The 16606-nt window shown below is 47.4% G+C and overlaps 1 protein-coding gene across 3 annotated transcripts in view; it reads right to left on the bottom strand.

Moving 5' to 3' along the window:
• The window catches only part of GTF3C1 (general transcription factor IIIC subunit 1), an 89341-nt gene that overhangs the window by 17308 nt on the left and 55427 nt on the right, over positions 1 to 16606 (bottom strand). For all 3 annotated transcript variants that reach the window (XM_049902797.1, XM_049902796.1, XM_049902798.1), the window contains 9 exons: positions 16420 to 16597; positions 10815 to 10956; positions 10313 to 10448; positions 9617 to 9698; positions 9292 to 9480; positions 6524 to 6681; positions 4296 to 4438; positions 2673 to 2754; positions 550 to 662 (listed from right to left, as the gene is read on the bottom strand). In XM_049902797.1, the coding sequence (XP_049758754.1) occupies positions 550 to 662; positions 2673 to 2754; positions 4296 to 4438; positions 6524 to 6681; positions 9292 to 9480; positions 9617 to 9698; positions 10313 to 10448; positions 10815 to 10956; positions 16420 to 16597 (1223 nt within the window). The remainder of the gene's footprint in view (positions 1 to 549; positions 663 to 2672; positions 2755 to 4295; positions 4439 to 6523; positions 6682 to 9291; positions 9481 to 9616; positions 9699 to 10312; positions 10449 to 10814; positions 10957 to 16419; positions 16598 to 16606) is intronic.

Below are 16606 nucleotides of genomic sequence, written 5' to 3' on the forward strand. Positions count from 1 at the left end.
ACAAGTTGTTTCATAGCTTCACTGGAAATAAGTGTGGCTGCAATTACAGAGAGGTAAACAAGCTATTTGAAACACCTTTAAGACTGAATATAAAACATTCGGGAATTCTGAGGAAGAGTTTACTGCAAAAACAAAGCCCAAACCCCCAAAATAGCTAAAGGTGTCAGCTCTGAAAATGTGCTGTAAATCTCTCCTTAGGCCTGGCATGTCTTGGAGTTTCCTCACATGTAAAGTAAGCACAAGGAAAAAGCACACCTACCACCTGGTGAAGCCCGAATTAAACCAGCAGCCTGGGGCTCTGTGAAAAAATGTATGGAAGTGCCTGGTTGGGTGCTAGGAATAGTGGTCCTGTCTGTTTCAAGTCGCCCGTGGAAGGCTAGAGCTCAGGCGCTCCAGATACTTGAGAGACGTGACTTTAGCTATCAGGCCAACCACAACCAGGCAGGTTCCGTAGGCCTCATGGGACTGCTGGACAAGGAACCTCTGGCCACCTGAATTTCTGCTCTCGCCCAGCAGGGACCACACGGAACCGCCCCAGAAGAATCTCACCTGGCAAACAGCTCCTGCAGAGTGTCTGGGATTTCAAGGTTAGGATTCTTTAGGGATGAGCTGAACTTCTCTTTAAGCTTCTCCACAAATTCTTTAAACTCGTTGGCACAAACCTTCAGATGTGAGAGAATGAAATGTGAAGCCCTTTCTCTCCATGAAGAGAGGCCTTGCTAAGATGCACCAAGGAGCACCTGTGCCAAACTCACGTGGCAGCTGTGTGTGAGAAGCCCTGGCAGTGCCACCCCTCTGCCTTTCCTGGCTCCCCAAGGCTGCCCGATGCCCACAGAGCAGACCTGACCAGGCACGCTGTCAAAGGAGGCGACAGACGCTCACCCCATGCTCAGGAACTGGGGCACTTGGTGCCAACTAATGCGCTGATGGGCCTCACAGCTGCACCCCAGGTCTCTCTCCTGAGCCCCTGATCTGAGCACAGCCCCCAGGACGTCCTCACCTCCTCCCTCCTCCCAGTCAGTGTCTCCCTCTCATTCCCACTCACTCAGCTCCCCTTCTTGTCCTCCACCCCACACTCAGCTGGTGGCTCTCACGTCGGTCTCCTCCTCCACCCCACACCCAGCTGGTGGCTCTCACATCAGTCTCTTCCTGCTCTCACATTGGACTCCTCCTCCACTGCGCACTGCGGCCAGCTAAGCCCAGGCCGTCCTCATTCTTTACCCAGAGCGCAACACAGCCTCCTCACTGGCCTCACTACCTCTAGTCCATCCTCTCGGGGTGGCCAGAATGAGCTTTCCAATATGCAAAATGATCAAGCCAGCCCCCTGGTCAGTACTGCAGGACAAATGCCCATGCTATCCTTGGCCATTGAGGTTCTGCTGCCCTCCTGAGTCTGTGCTGCATCAGGCTGGTGTGTGCTGGGCCCTGGGGAAGCAGGCTCCCTCACCTTTTGGGTTTCAGTTCAGTGTCAGCTCCTTTCAAAGCCTCTGGCAGACACTGCTGGCTGCCTACTTCATGCTACCCACCCCTCTGTTCTTTCTCACTCATGGAGCCAACCCGGATTTGGTTTAGAGAGGCAACACACCCAGCCTCATAGGTGAGTCAGGCCAGGCCCAGACCCATCATGGCCTTGTTCCCCTGTACTAGCTGCTGCTTCCCAGCCATGTGACCCAGGTTGGCCAGGGCGCCTCTAGGAAAGACTGCCCCTCCCTAAGACAAGGGCCACGTGGGGCCAATGCAGCCCCTCATTCATGTCTTCCTGCCCTGGGATTCTATTGTGACGACCTGAGCGACAGTAGTCAACTTGCAACCATGAGATGACTTACACGAGGTGGGCAAGCTGTCCACTAAGGATAGACAGTGAAATGACAGGATCAACCTGGGTCCTTGGTGGCAGTGGTGTTCTGCTGCACCAGCCTGGGACTGCCTACCGCCAGACGGCTTGGCTCATGGGAACAATGAAGCCTTAAGCCCCATGAGGCTGGGTTTTCTGTTACTTAGATCCAGATCATTCCTGATGCTCCCTCCCGAACTAGCTGGCCTGTGCTGCGTTTTCTCAGAGAACTTGTTCACTGTTCTGCAGTGCCCATCTGCTTCTCTGGCCTGACCTGCTTCCCTGCAGGCTTCCTGAGGGGGCATAGCTGAATCTGTGCATCAGTGACCCCACCCGGCATGCATGCAGCGGGTGTTCAGTAGGCTCTGAGCCAAGAGCAGAGAAGTCTGGATCTGGAAAGACGACTTCCTTCTTCATAGCTACCTTCTGAACCCCTGTGACCCTCAGTCCATGAGCTCCTGCAAGTTCATTCCAGTCCCCCTTAGACAGGGTCTTGAGGGTGTATTTGAGTAAAGGTCCTCTCAAGAAGAAAGCTCTTACCCTATGTGCAAGCTTTCCAGGAAAGCCTAGCTACTTGTTGTTTCTGAAGAGCTGCCCCATTTTCCTAACAAACAGGCCCAAGGCACAGGAGCACTTCAAAGTGGCATGTCAATTCTAATCATCTCTAAACACTGGTGCTGGGAGCCAGATCAAACATGGTCCAAAGCCAAAGATCTGACAAGTAGATTTCCCACACGAGCAGGGAAAACGTCCTGTCTGTGAGGCTGGCAGAGTCACTGTGGGCCCAGGGGGGCAGTCTGGCACTTGGAAAGGCTGCCTTCAGCTGCACGGGGCTTACCTTCGGGTCGTCATAGTTACACTTTCGATTCATAAACTCCCCAACCAGTGCTTTGTCCTGGTAGACCTCGGCAAGGCAAACCCTGCAGAAAGAGAAGACAAAAACGAGGTCTGGTGTTCATAATGCTGTTCATGTACAGAGCCACCAGAAGGCTCCTGTCTGAACGTTTCTGGTCTTGGTTACACATGAACTATGGTTTTTATACATCTGTTAGATAATTACAGCTTTTAAAAATGCAGGATTTGGGGTTAGCCAAACCTGACTCAAGCCAAGCCCGCTAGCGTTCTTGTTTTACACCTCAGCTTCTCTGCACTTCCGTCCCTCTGTGTGCAAACTGGGCTGTGCTTCTCACCTGCCTCTCACAGGGATCTGGGCAGGACCAAAGGAGACAACCTGTGTCAAAGCCTATGGTCAACTTTAAAACGTTCCGTAGACACTGGTGTTTATCGTTAGTAAGCGCTCTAATTTCCTCCAGGGCACTATGTATCCATTTCATAAATCTTTGGATCTCCATGATGTAAGGAGAGCCTGAGTTGCTCAAAATGAATCGAAAGAGAAGACAACCAGCATTTGCTGGGCTCCGATGAGCCAGGCACTTTAACCTCCATAAAGAGCTTGTGAGGTAGAGACTGACATTCCATTTTAAAGCTTGGTGAAGTCAAGGGCGCCCAAGGCCCCACAAATACCAAAGGTTAGCAGCAGTCAGGACAGGTGTGGTTATTATTAGTTTTACTGTCCTGTTTCACAGGTGAGGAAACAGCCTCTGACTGACAATGCCCTGTCCCCAGGTCCCATGGCTCTGGAGAACTCTCAGGAGGACCTAACTGAGCTTCCTGACTCTGGAGCCCACTCCTGTTGCACTTCCCCACACTACTGCCGGGAGAAGGGAAGAGTGCCAGGCAGGGGTCAGGAAGGCCAAGTTCCAGCTCTCACTTCACTGCCACCCAGGTCAACTTGCATCCTCTCTCTGGGCCTGCTTCCCCTTCTGAAAACAGAGGCATTTGGACCAAGTGATCAGGGTCCTTTCAGCTAAAACAGTCTAAGATTCCATGCACGGGGAAAATGGCTTCTTGCAGGCCTCTTCGTATGTCTAAGTCAGTGTTCTCAACGAGGGTGACTTTGTCCCCTAGGGGACATCTGGAGACACTTTTGGTTGTCATGGGGCGGAAGGATACTACTGATATCTAGTAGGTAAGAGGCCAGGGATGCTACTAAACATCCTACAATGCACAGGACCACCACCACAGAAAGGAATGATCCAGCCCCAAATGTCAACAGTGCTGAGGCTAAGAGATCCCTTCCTTCATCTGTAAAAACAGATTAATAGCAGCTATTTCATAAAGCTTTACTAAAGTCCAAATCCCAACACACACGTCAGAGTACCTAGAATCACACCTGGCCCTCCAAAGATCAAGGACCATCTTACCTATAAACTCGAGGCCCTCCAAAGATCAAGGACCACTAAACTCCAGCAATCAAAAAGGGCTGCTGGACAACTTGGTGTGCTAGATCTGGATCTTACACAAGAATCTTAAGCAAATGGGATGAAAGAAGAGTGAAGAATGAACTGGAAGCACTGGAATAACCTTGTCCTAGAGTTACGAAATTTCAGAGATGGCTTACTTATAGTTCAGATAGGCTTGTGGGTTTTTCACTAAGTAGCGAGCTCTTCGTCCAACCGAGTGAGAGGTTTTATCCAAAGACTCCTCAAGGGAAGCATGCAGAATGTCCCGCACGACCTGCCAGGGGACAAACGGGCCCTTCACCTGGATCAAACACAGAACCAAGACAGAAAATCAGGATTCCGGGCTCACGTTAGTGGTCATGAATATAAAGGAGCGGGGAAAAAATATGTTCAATGAGGTCTCTTTCCTCAGAGAATACTCAAAACTATCACCTCATGTTTTTGAGCAAATGTTTGCTCAGTCACATTTACTAGACACCAACTGAGTGAGGCGCAGGGGAGAGAATAATAAGACAAGTCCTCAATGTCTGGTGGGAACAATGTCTTTCTGGTAAGTACCAGCCAGAGTGCACAGAGGGCATTGGGTAGTACTGACTGGAAGGGTAATATATTAATAAAAGAAAAACCATTGCCGTTGAGTCAATTCCAACTCATAGCAATTCTACAGGACAGAGTAAAACTGCCCCTTAGGGTTTCCAAGGCTGTAATCTTGATGCAAGCTGAGGGCCACATTTTTGTCCCACAGAGCAGCTAGCGATTTCAAACTGCCAACCTTTTGGTTAGCAGCTGGGCTTTTAACCATTGCGCTACCAGGGCTCCTTGGGGGAGGTTATAAGTGTATACAATCTGTTTTGTTAGAGGGTTTTAAAGGCTTAATTATATAGTTACAAATGCTTAGAAACAGTGTATATATTGTGATTGTACGTTATGTTAGTAGAAGTAGAACGTACTAAATTAGCAGAACATCTCAGCCAACGATACGTAGGAAGGCAGAGCTGAGATGAGGAAGGGAATGGATGACAAGGTTATTTTCTCATAACCACAAGAATGAGATGACCCAAGAATCTGGTTTAAGTGCAAGCAGGGAGTGGAAGGTCCAGGTGACAAAGACCACTCCTGCTTCCTTGAGGACGGAGCAGAGGCACACCCCTCCTACCAGGACCACCATGAAAGTCCCCTGGCAGATTCAGGAGGACACAGCAGCACATCATGTTTCAGGTTTTTCCTTAGAGAAGGGATTGGATTGCAATTTAGGCGGGGATGGCTGACAGGTGAGAGAATATGGAGAAAATAATCAAGAAAAAAGATCTACCGAGCCTGCAATCGGGAGAGCATCTTGGACACAGGACACCTGACTGGGTTTCTCTTGGCTGGCATGGTTGCAACCAGCCCACACAAACTCCGTTCTTTAGGAAGCTGCCTCACCTACTCTGGCTGGCCACGTGACTGTCTGGAAGGGACTCTGGACTGGATGATGCTAGAGCTCCATTTCCTGGTGGGACACTTGCCCACCTCAACTGCTGTCTTTGGGGAACAAGACAGGGAGGCAAACTCTGCCTTGGGCTGCAGAACCTTCTCGGAGGCTGTGGTATTGGAGGAAAGAGGAAGTTGATAGTCACAGAGCAAGAGCTGGCAAGGCCCTCTCCACCTGCCTGGGATTCAGGGACGCAGGCAGGGAGGATGTGGTGAGTGTGGGGAACTGTGGTGCAGATGGCATGGGGGTGGGGGTGAACTGTGGGAAACCTGGTAAGCCAGGCTGAGGCCACTGCCACCATTCCATTTAGATTCAATAAATATGAACCAAGTGCTTACTGTGTAGTAGGCACCATGTTAGGGGCTGCAGCTACCAAAATAAGTTTAAGACAAGTTTCTTTGACGTGAGGAGCAGTCACTCTAGTGGGCCAAGAGGTTCCAGAAACAACATGAGAAGTATGCATCCAAGGGACAGAGAGAGAAGAGAGTAATTACTTTCACCTGGCAGGGTCCATGAAGTCTGTTCTGAGATAAGCAGTTACTGAAAGATAAATAGGAGGTTTTCAGGCAGATGAGGGTGGGAAGAGAGGAGCAGGGAAGTGTTAGATTTCTGGTAAAGAGAGACAGGGAGAGAACGGCTCTGAGCTATTTTGTCTGCAGCTCTAGGCAAAAAAAATTTACGTATTTCGCTGAAGGCTGAAAAGAAATGTGCAAAAAACGTTATTAATTTGTCAGATTCTGGGAACTGTCTCTTCTGGTGGCCAAGCAGAAGGAGATGCGATGAGTGGACATGGGGGCCATGAGCTGCCCTGCAAGGGTCCAAGACGGGAAAGATGGCTCCTGTGAGGGGGACAAGCATATTGATTGGCTGGAGACTAGAAAGGGAAAGGAGCCTGGTGGGCTGAATGAATACCTTCGTGTTGAGGACATTGCTGGCAATTCGGCAGAAAATGAGCAGCCTGTCCTCCTGCATGGACCAGGTCACCCGCAGTCGGGTCATCCTCTGCAGGGCGCTCTGGTCAGCCTCGTCATGGTAGCGCAGCCTTCTGCTTTTTTCTTCCGGGAGCTCTTCTAATAACACCAGAGGGAGAGAAAGGGACCTTTAAGGATGGGTTTGGAGCCATCACTCTGGAGAGAGGAAGGTAGCCTACCCAGCTAGGAAGATCTGACCAAGGGTATGTGTTCTCAGAGCTCATTGTGTCTAAAGCCCTACAAAACAGCCACAAAACAATCCTTCCTGAAAGATCTTATTATTTTTTACTACTCCTTTCATGATTTCTCTTTCGTCAAATTTCATGGTGATAGGTAGGGCTGACTGAATACAGCCTCTTATCTGTTATTTGTCAATCTCCAATCTGTCCCACTGTGTCGCTAAGTCCTTTGAAGGTGCCTCGTACAGAACCTTACAGAACATCCTCAGGGCATGTCTGCCGAATGCGTGGGACAGTCAACTGTGGAGCCACGTAGGCCCTCACTGCTCTCTTGCCCTGTGACTGAAGAGTTGTGTTAACTCTTACATACCATGGAGCCAATGAGTTCCTTACAAGGCTGTTGTGAGGACTGAACGAGACTGTGTATAAAATGCCTAATATGGTGCCTGGCACAAAGTAGCTGCTAAATAAATAATAATAGCTAACATGGAATATTTACTATGTGCCAAGCACTGCTCTAAGCTTTTCACATATATTAACTTATAATTAAAATAATACTTAGTTCACAACAACCCCATGAGATGAATACAATTATCATCTCCATTTTATAGTTGAAACCCTGGTGGCGTAGTGGTTAAGAGTTACGGCTGCTAACCAAAGGGTCAGCAGTTCGAATCTGCCAGGCGCTCCTTGGAAACTCTATGGGGCAGTTCTACTCTGTCCTATAGGGTCGCTATGAGTCGGAAATGACTTGACAGCACTGGGTGGGTTTTTTATTTTATAGTTGTGACCATATAGGACAGAAAAGAACTGCCCCACAGGGTTTCCAAGGAGTGACAGGTGGATTTGAACTGCTGACCTTTTGGTTAGCAGCTGAGCTCTTCACCACTGTGCCACCAGGGCTCCAACATTTTATAGCTGGGGAAATGAAAACAGAGAGAGAGCAAATTGCCCAGTCACACAGCTAGTAAGTAGCTGATAGAGGTTTTGAACCTTGAGCTCTTGCCCACTGGGCTTTCCAAGGTCTCCCCATGGTGGGGATACTCTGGTGGTTTCACAATTTCACACAGACCCTATATGCCACTGCCAGTTCCAAAAGACTGTTCTCTGAGTGTCTTCCAAATTATTCTGATGCTAAAGGCAGAAGAGTGGGGCAGGAAAATTTGGCTTCACAGTGACCCTATCATATGTTTTGCCCGGTAAATGAATTTAGGTCATCATGAGCCAAACTGATCTTATACACATCTGGAATAGGCTAAATGGGGTGGTGGGGTTGGGTGCGAGTTAACAGACGTAATGTTATTTGCTATGAATGGCAGCCAAATATACCACTAAAAATGGGCTCCTGTGTAAACACTGTTTTTATCTGAAAGAGAGCCATCGGATTTTTGTTACAACACAAGGTCTGTGTAGGTGAAAGAAAAGTGGTTCAGAAAATGACGCTGGTCTCCACGCTGCCCTCCTTCTGCTCTCTTTGACTATAAATCCTGCCCAGAGGAGTACCTAAAAGGGCCATCTGAAAACACCACGCATTAGGGGTTGCATCAGCTCTGAGGAGATTCTGCAAGGCTTATATAGTTCCCAGCTTTCCTCAGATTCAGATACAACATGACTTTGAACTTTGGCCCGATTAGCATAAATGTAGATATTAAAAGTTAAGGCCGAGAAAACAAAACAATAGAACTTTGGTTGGCTGTGATGAGAATTTTCCTAAAGGTTTTTTTTTTTTTTTTATTAAATAATTTAATTTTTATTGTTATTGTTGAGAATATACATAGCAGGACATACACCAACACGACGGTTTCTATACGCACACTTCAGTGACATTGATTACATTCTTCGAGTTGTGCAACCATTCCCACCCTCCTTTTCCTAATTGTTTGTCCACCATTAACATAAACTCAATGCCCCCTAAGTTTCCTATCTAATCTTTGGAGCTGCTGTTGTCAATTTGATCCCCTGTGGATAGATCTTAAAAGCGCACAATGCTCAAGGCAGACATTCTTTACTAGTTGAGCTACACTACTATTTGGCTTAAGAAGATTTCAGGGGATACTTTTGGTTCAATCTTAAGGCAATAATTTCAGGGTTCATTCAGTCTCCTTGGCTCTAGAAAGTCTGGATTCCGTAAGAATCTGAAATTCTGTTCTGCATTTCCCCTACAGAAGGATCCTTGATCAAAATGCTTGGTAATGGTTTTGCTAAGTTTTTTATTTTTTTGCTTGAAATGAAATTATAAGTCTAAACCGATCTGAGAAAAAACAGTTTCTAAGGTAAAAGGCTTTACAAAATGCAAAGACCAAGAAAGCCAGGGGAAGCATACAGGAAATTCCAGGCTCTCCCAGTCGGCCAGACGGATTTGGAAAATGAAGAGGCAATCACCCACAGTTAGTGTTAACAGATTCACGGGAACGTGGACACCTGTGTCTGAGGGCAGAGCTCAGGTCTGGCTGGAAGGAGGCTGCTGCAGAGCTCCAAGCCAGGGCGGACTGAGACAAGGCCTGATATACGCACGCGACCATCATGTCACCTTTCTTCTTTCTCTTGATCTTCTTTCCAGGGTCCTTCTTCATCCGCTTCCGCTTCTGGCTTTTCCCACCCCTCACTCTCTTGTTTCTGTCCAGTGTGGGCTCTTTGTCCATCTCAAACTGCTCTTCCCTGTCAGCACTGAGCTCAGGCGCTGCTTTCGCTTCTCCCCAGATGTTCAGTCTGCTGCTGCCTAGAAATAACCATAGAAGATCAGTTTCAAGATGAGCTCTGCAAACGCCAGAGAGGCCAAACTGAACCTGTGGTGTCTGCCTTGGTCCTAAACTGCTATCACATCTATTTTTGGGGTGAGCTCCCAGCATACGTACCTCCACCACCGAGTGGCAATGGGTGCTTGGTCAGAAATGTCTGGAGCCTCACCGTGAGCCCGTTTTCTGAGGCGACGTTCTCCTAAAAGACAAGGATGTCACTGGAATGAAGCATAAGCTTCAGTAAATCTCCAAGAGCCTGGAGCAATAAGGGCACTGAAATATCCAAGTCTCTGATAAAGCTGGCTTCAGGGGTGGGGTTCCCCAGTGCAGCTGTTTGATTACCTCACATGTACTCCCTCTCGTCTGACCCTGTCAAGGACTCTCCACTAATCCTTTCAAAAAGGGCTACCTAGCCACATCGCAGAATAAGTTTTGAGTCCACCCGAAACAGAATAGGCCAGGCAGGTATTTTAGGCGCCTGGCTTACCTTCAGAAACCCTGGTGGTGTAGTGGTTAAGAGTCTGGCTGCTAACTAAAAGGTCGGCAGTTCGAATCCAGCAGGTGCTCCTTGGAAACCCTATGGGGCAGTTCTACTCTGTCCTCTGAGTTGGAATCACCTCGACAGCAATAGGTTTGGTTTTTGGTTTGGGGCCCACCTTTAATACATGTGGAAGTCAGTGTCTGCTTCCCTGGTCTGTTCTGCTTTCACCAGTTCAGAAGGTGTAAGGCAGGGAAGGGACAGGAGGAGGAGGAGTGAGGGCAGTCCCGAGTGCTGGTCCAGGTGTGGGGTGCCTGCCCCCACCGAGTGCCTACCTTTTTGGCTTTGTTGATGATGTAGCTGGTCCAGATCCAGTTGCGCTTTAAGTGTCCGTAGAAACTAGAATCAAGCCCAGCGGCTCCCAGCCCGTCCCCGGGGATCAAACCTTCATCCACGACCTCACGACGCCCCCTGAAAGATGGGGAAAGAACACAAAAAGAGCCGCCCTCAGTAACTGAGGAGGTCACGGAGTGGAGTAGTATATTTATTTACAACCAACTTTTACCTTCCCAGACAAACACCTGACAGGAAGAAATGAAGAATTGGGAGTCCTACGATTGACATGGCCAAGTCAGAAATCCAGATTTTTATGTGAAAATTTCTAGTTTTTGAGTGTTGGCAATTGATTCCATTTTTATTTAACAATATGTGGGCCTAGAGGCCAGATTTGGCCCATGGCCACTAACTGGCAGCCTCTAAGGCAGGGGCTTGGGCCATTCTGGCTCTGATATCCTGAGGTAGCCGTGGAGGAGTCAGGATGCCCGGGACGGGACGTACGTGGTGTACTCCATCATGGCACACTTGCGCTCCAGGTTGTGCTTGTCAATGGCACTCTCCTGCTCCTTCCGCAGACTGCCCTCCTCATCGCTGCCCTGATCTGGGCCATTGGTCTTCTTGGGGCGCGGGTTGCGTACCACGCCTAGAAAAACCAAACACAAGCTGAATGCTGACCCCTTCCTGCCAGGTTTGGTCAGGCTTCAGGCTGCTGCTGGACAGTGTGAGGACAACAGATCTGCTTTCTGTGAACGGGCCTCCTGTATAGACGAGAGGGTCTGAAACTGACAGGGCCTCTTCATATAAAACACCTTATGAGAACACTGCTAGGAGGGAGCCAGGAGCAGGAAGACAGGAGGAAGCACCGGTGGGTGAGCCTGAGAAAGGGGTCTTTGGCCAGGCTGAATCCCACTAAGGGGAGAAGGCAGGGAGGCAACCAGAGAACCCAAAAGACTGGGGAGTCCACAAGCACAGGAAACCTGTCTTCCCCTGAGGGTTCCCAGGAAAACGGAAAGCCCGGGGGAGTTCCCATGTGCCAGCATGGCAGAAGCAATGGGCAGAAATGACTGCACTTGGTGGTGATGGGCGGGGTGGGAGTCGGGAAGGACCTGGTCAAACAGTCTGCGACAGTGTCATGTCCCTGGGCCTAGCTGGGTTCCAGGAGCAGCCATATGCTTCCTGAGTGCCCAAGAGGTACGTTAATGTAGTTGAGAAATTAAGTTGTTATGAGAAAATTTAAAAAACGGCGTTTCTTACAAGAAAATATAAAGTAGTACTAAAACCATTGCTTGAGTAAGACAAGTAAGTTTATGGAAGTTTGTGGAAGATCAAAGTCCCTCTCATCATGTGCTCAGAGACCTTGGGTTGAGGGCACTGGGCAGCCAGGAGAACTCAGCTCTCCCCACCTCTCTCCATCTAGAGCTTCCCCGGAGCCCCACAAGGCAGTGGAGGCACCTCGCCCCTCCAACCCCCCTGTAGAGATGAAGGCTCAGGAAGATTACAAATAGCTTGCCTGAGGCCATCCATTTGAATGGACAGTTGAAAGTAAGAGCACTTAAGGTATGCTTCTCATGTGCAAATAACAGCTACACCACCAAGCTGCTTGTAATCAATGCAGATTTACAGGCCATCCACCAGGCCTGCCAAACCTGAGTCTCTGCGGAGGGCCCAGTAGTCAGCATTTTAAAACGCTCCTAAGATGATTCTCGTTCACACACACGTGAGGGGCCGCTGCTTTAAAGGATGATTATTACGTTTATGATGGGATGTTTTTCTCCCAGTCCTTGGGGCAGAACCTCCTCAAGTGTTTGTTGAATGAATAGACAATTGATGTCTGATTAATGGGCTAAAAAACAAGCTTGTAGCATTTCTGCTCACAAATACTAAAAGAGATGGAAATTCACCAATTGTCAGCCTGAAAAACTCTGGTGCAAATAACATGCTAGTTCATAAATCCTTATCTGGATATAAAATGCAGGGGAAGTAGGGCGTTTTAAAAATCTGAAACGGTAAAAGCGTAGCTCACGACTGAATGCCTGAAATCTATTAAACACACAGTTTTAAAATTTGTTTGCACCCATTAAAGGTTCTAAACACCAGCGCGCATTACCCTGCTGGCATTAAATAATTCTACGGAAGAAATCTGTGCCTCCTGCTTTGTAAACATCAAAGGGTAATGCTGATCTTTCAGGTCTGTGATGGGAGGAAGAGAGTGATTCCTCTCCCAGGTGCAAATCCACTGAGACATCCTTTCTCTCCTGGTAGAGGTGACAAGGAAAGACGAGACGGAGACTGACTTCCAGGGAGACTGGGCTCAAGGTTCTACGGCTTCTATGGCCTTACTAACCCCCGCCTCATTCATTCAATAAACACGTACAGGCTGTCTACTGTGTACCAGGCACTTTGCTAGGACCCGAGGATGGAAGTCAAAGTGCCTGTACTCGAGAAGATCACAGAAGGAAATGAGATGATAATAAAAACGCTGGAAAGGGCGAAGGCTCTCTTCAAGAGGTTTGATCCAAGCTAACAGCAAGTCTCCCCTAAAATATCTCCCTCACCTTTCCCTTCTCCTTCTTCACTGCTGTGCCCACACATCTCTCTCAGACAAATTACAACCTTTCCCCGCTGCCATTCTTTTCCCCTCCCTCAGTCTGTTCTCTACACAGCAGCTACATTTTTTTAATATTTTTATTGTGCTTTAAGTGAAAGTTCACAAATCATGTCAGTCTCTCATATAAAAATTTATACACACCTTGCTATATACTCCTAATTGCTTTCCCCCTAATGAGACAGTACACTCCTTCCCTCCACTCTCTCTTTTCTAGTCCATTCGGCCAGCTTCTGACCCCCTCGCACCCCCATCTCCCCTCCAGATAGAAGATGCCAACATAGTCTCCTGTGCCTACTTGATCCAAGAAGCTCATTCTTCACCAGTATCATTTTCTATCCCATTGTCCAGTCCAATCCCTGCCTGAAGAGTTGGCTTTGGGAATGGTTCCTGTCTTGGGCTAACAGAAAGTCTGGGGACCGTGACCTCCGGGGTCCTTCTAGTCTCAGTCAGACCATTAAGTCTGGTCTTTTTACGAGAATTTGGGGTCTGCATCCCACTGCTCTCCTGCTCCCTCAGGGGTTCTCTGCTGTGTTCCCTGTCAGGGCAGTCATCGGTTGTAGCCAGGGACCATCTAGTTCTTCTGGTCTCAGGCTGATGTAGTCTCTGGTTTATGTGGCCCTTTCTGTCTCTTGGGCTCATAATTACCTCGTGTCTTTGGTGTTCTTCATTCTCCTTTGTCCCAGGAGGGTTGAGGCCAATTGATTCATCTTAGATGGCCACCTGCTAGTGTTTAAGGCCCCAGACGCCACTCTCCAAAGTGGGATGCACAATGTTATCTTAATAGATTTTATTATGCCAGTTGACTTAGATGTCCCCTGAAACCATAGTCCCCAAACCCCCGCCCCTGCTACTGTGGCCTTCGAAGCGTTCAGTTTATTCAGGAGGCTTCTTTGCTTTTGGTTTAGTCCAGTTGTGCTGACCTCTCCTGTATTGTGTTGTCTTTCCCTTTACCTAAAATAGTTCTTACCTACTATCTAATTAGTGAAAAGCCCTCTCCCTCCGTTTCTCCCTCCCCCGTCTCGTAACCATCAAAGAATATTTTCTTCTCTGTTTAAACTATTTCTTGAGTTCTTATAATAGTAGTCTCATACAATATTTGTTCTTTTGCAACTGACTAATTTCACTCAGCACAATGTCTTCCAGATTCTTCCATGTTATGAAATGTTTCACAGATTCCTCATTGTTCTTCAATGATGTGTAGTATTCCATTGTGTGAATACATCATAATTTATCCACTCATCCGTTGATGGGCACCTTGGTTGCTTCCATCTTTTTGCTATTGTAAACAGTTCTGCAACGAACATGGGTGTGCATATATCTGTTCGTGTAAAGGCTCTTATTTCTCTAGGATATATTCCAAGGAGTAGGATTGCTGGATTGTATGGTAGTTCTATTTCTAGCCTTTTAAGGAAGCGCCAAATCAATTTCCAAAGTGGTTGTACCGTTTTACATCCCCACCAGCAGTGTATAAGTGTTCCAGTCTCCACAATCTCTCCAACATTTATTATTTTGTGCTTTTTGGATTAATGCCAGCCTTGTTGGAGTGAGATGGAATCTCATTGTAGTTTTGATTCGCAATGGCTAATGATCGTGAACATTTCCTCATTTATCTGTTTGCCGCCTGAATGCAGGGTGATCTTTTAAAAACAAGAAATCTTGTTACTCCCTTGTTTAAAACTGTCTAATGACTCAAGAACAAAAAGACAAACAACCCAATTTTAAAAATGGGCAAAGGACTCACATTTCTTCCAAGAAGACACACAAGTGGCCAAAAAGCACATGAAAAGATGCTCAAAGTCATTAGCTGTTATGGAAATGCAAATCAAAATCCCAGTGAGATACTGCTTCATATCCACTATGATGGCTATTATAAGAAAAAAAGAAAATAACAAGTGTTGGAGGAATTGGCCTAACCCTAGCCCTTAGTTTATCAATAGCCTAAGCTTCTACTTTAAGAATCTAGAAAACAAAGATTAAACTAAACCCAAAGTAAGCACGAAAATGGAAACAATGAAAATCAAATAGGAAATCAGTGACAAAAAAGGGAAAATAGAGAAAAACAAATGAATCCAAAGTTGGTTCTTTGAGAAGATCAATAAAGTTCACAAATCTTTAGCCAGGCTGATGGAGAAAAAAAGAGAAAACCCCAATCCACTGTTGACAGAATTGTAAAATGGTACAAACACTGTGGAAAACAGTTTGGAGGTTCCTCAAAGAACCCAACATAGAATTACCATATGACCCAATAATTCTACTCCTAGGTATATATGCAAAAGACTTGAAAGCAGGAACTCAAACAAATATTTGTATACCAATGTTCGCTGCACCATGATTCACATTTGCCAAAAGATGGAAACAACCCAAGCGTCCATGAACAGATGAATGGATAAGCAAAATGTGGTACATCCATACAGTGGAATATTATTTAGCCACAAAAAGGAATGAAATTCTGATACGTGCTGCAATACAGATGAACCTTGAAAACACCATGCTGAGTGAAATAAGTCAGACACAAAAGGACAGATATTGCCTGATCCAACTTTACATGAAATATCTAGAATAGGCAAGTGTGTAGAGACAAAAACTTATTAGTGGTTATCAGGGGCTGGGGGAGGACGGAAAGCGGAGTTGCTGCTTAAGGGGTACTCAGTTTCTCTTTGGGGTGATGAAAACCTTTTAGGAACAGTGGTGATGGCTGCACAACATGGTGAATGTAATCAACATCGCTGACTGTACATTTAAAAATGGTTAAAATTTTTTGTTATAAAGATGTTATCGTAATAAAATTTAAAATAAACAAATAAAATAATCCAATGGCTTTTCACTGCTCTTAGAATAAAACCCAGACCCTTCGCCATGTTGTGCAAGGCCTCTGCAGCTGGCTCCTGTCCACCTGTCCGCTCTCCGCTGCTGCTCTCCTTCTCACCCACACCGCCTCTTCCATTTCTCCCAGCTCCTCTCAGGGACTCTGCACCTGCAGTGTCCCTGGCCTGGAACGTTCTTCCCAGCTCTGGGCCTGGCTAGCTCAGCTCATCTTTTGGGTCTCAGCTCAAAGGTCTCCCCCTCAGCAGGGCGTTTCTGACCACCCCATTTAATACCCCTCACATTATCACCCTGGGTCCCACCAACCACCCTGCTTATCTCCACCACAGCCCACATCCCACTCTGTATCTCTGTGTGCTAAGTCTCATGAAGGTAGGGATGGGGTGTGCTTTCATCTGCATGGCATAGGACATGACATACAGTAGGTGTTCAATAAATATCTACTGAACAAATGACTGAAGACACAAGTGGAGCTCCTGGGAGTAAACTGGGTGTGGGCCCCATTGCCCCCCTAATTCAAGGCCCACCTCTGTCCTCTGAGGGATCCTCGAGGACACGCCAGGCCCCGGGAGCAGTCTGAAACACAGGCTAGGCCACCTCTAGTCCCATCCAGCTCTAAATCCTGGTGGTCCCACAGAAAAGCAGAAGCAGTGAGGCCAGCAGAGCTGACAGTACCTAGTGGGGTGTTGAGGCAGACGCACTGCAGATCAAACCAATAGTTTTCCACATCCTGCATGGAGTCGAGGACATAGAGACGCCTGTCGAAGGGCCGGCTGCTGTGGGCGAGGTTGTAATGTGGATCACAGATGGTGGTATCAACGATGACTGCGTTCTTCTTCAGGAAAATGAAGACCTACAAGAG

Source organism: Elephas maximus, chromosome 12 (assembly GCF_024166365.1).
Source record: "Elephas maximus indicus isolate mEleMax1 chromosome 12, mEleMax1 primary haplotype, whole genome shotgun sequence".
NCBI lineage: Eukaryota > Metazoa > Chordata > Mammalia > Proboscidea > Elephantidae > Elephas > Elephas maximus.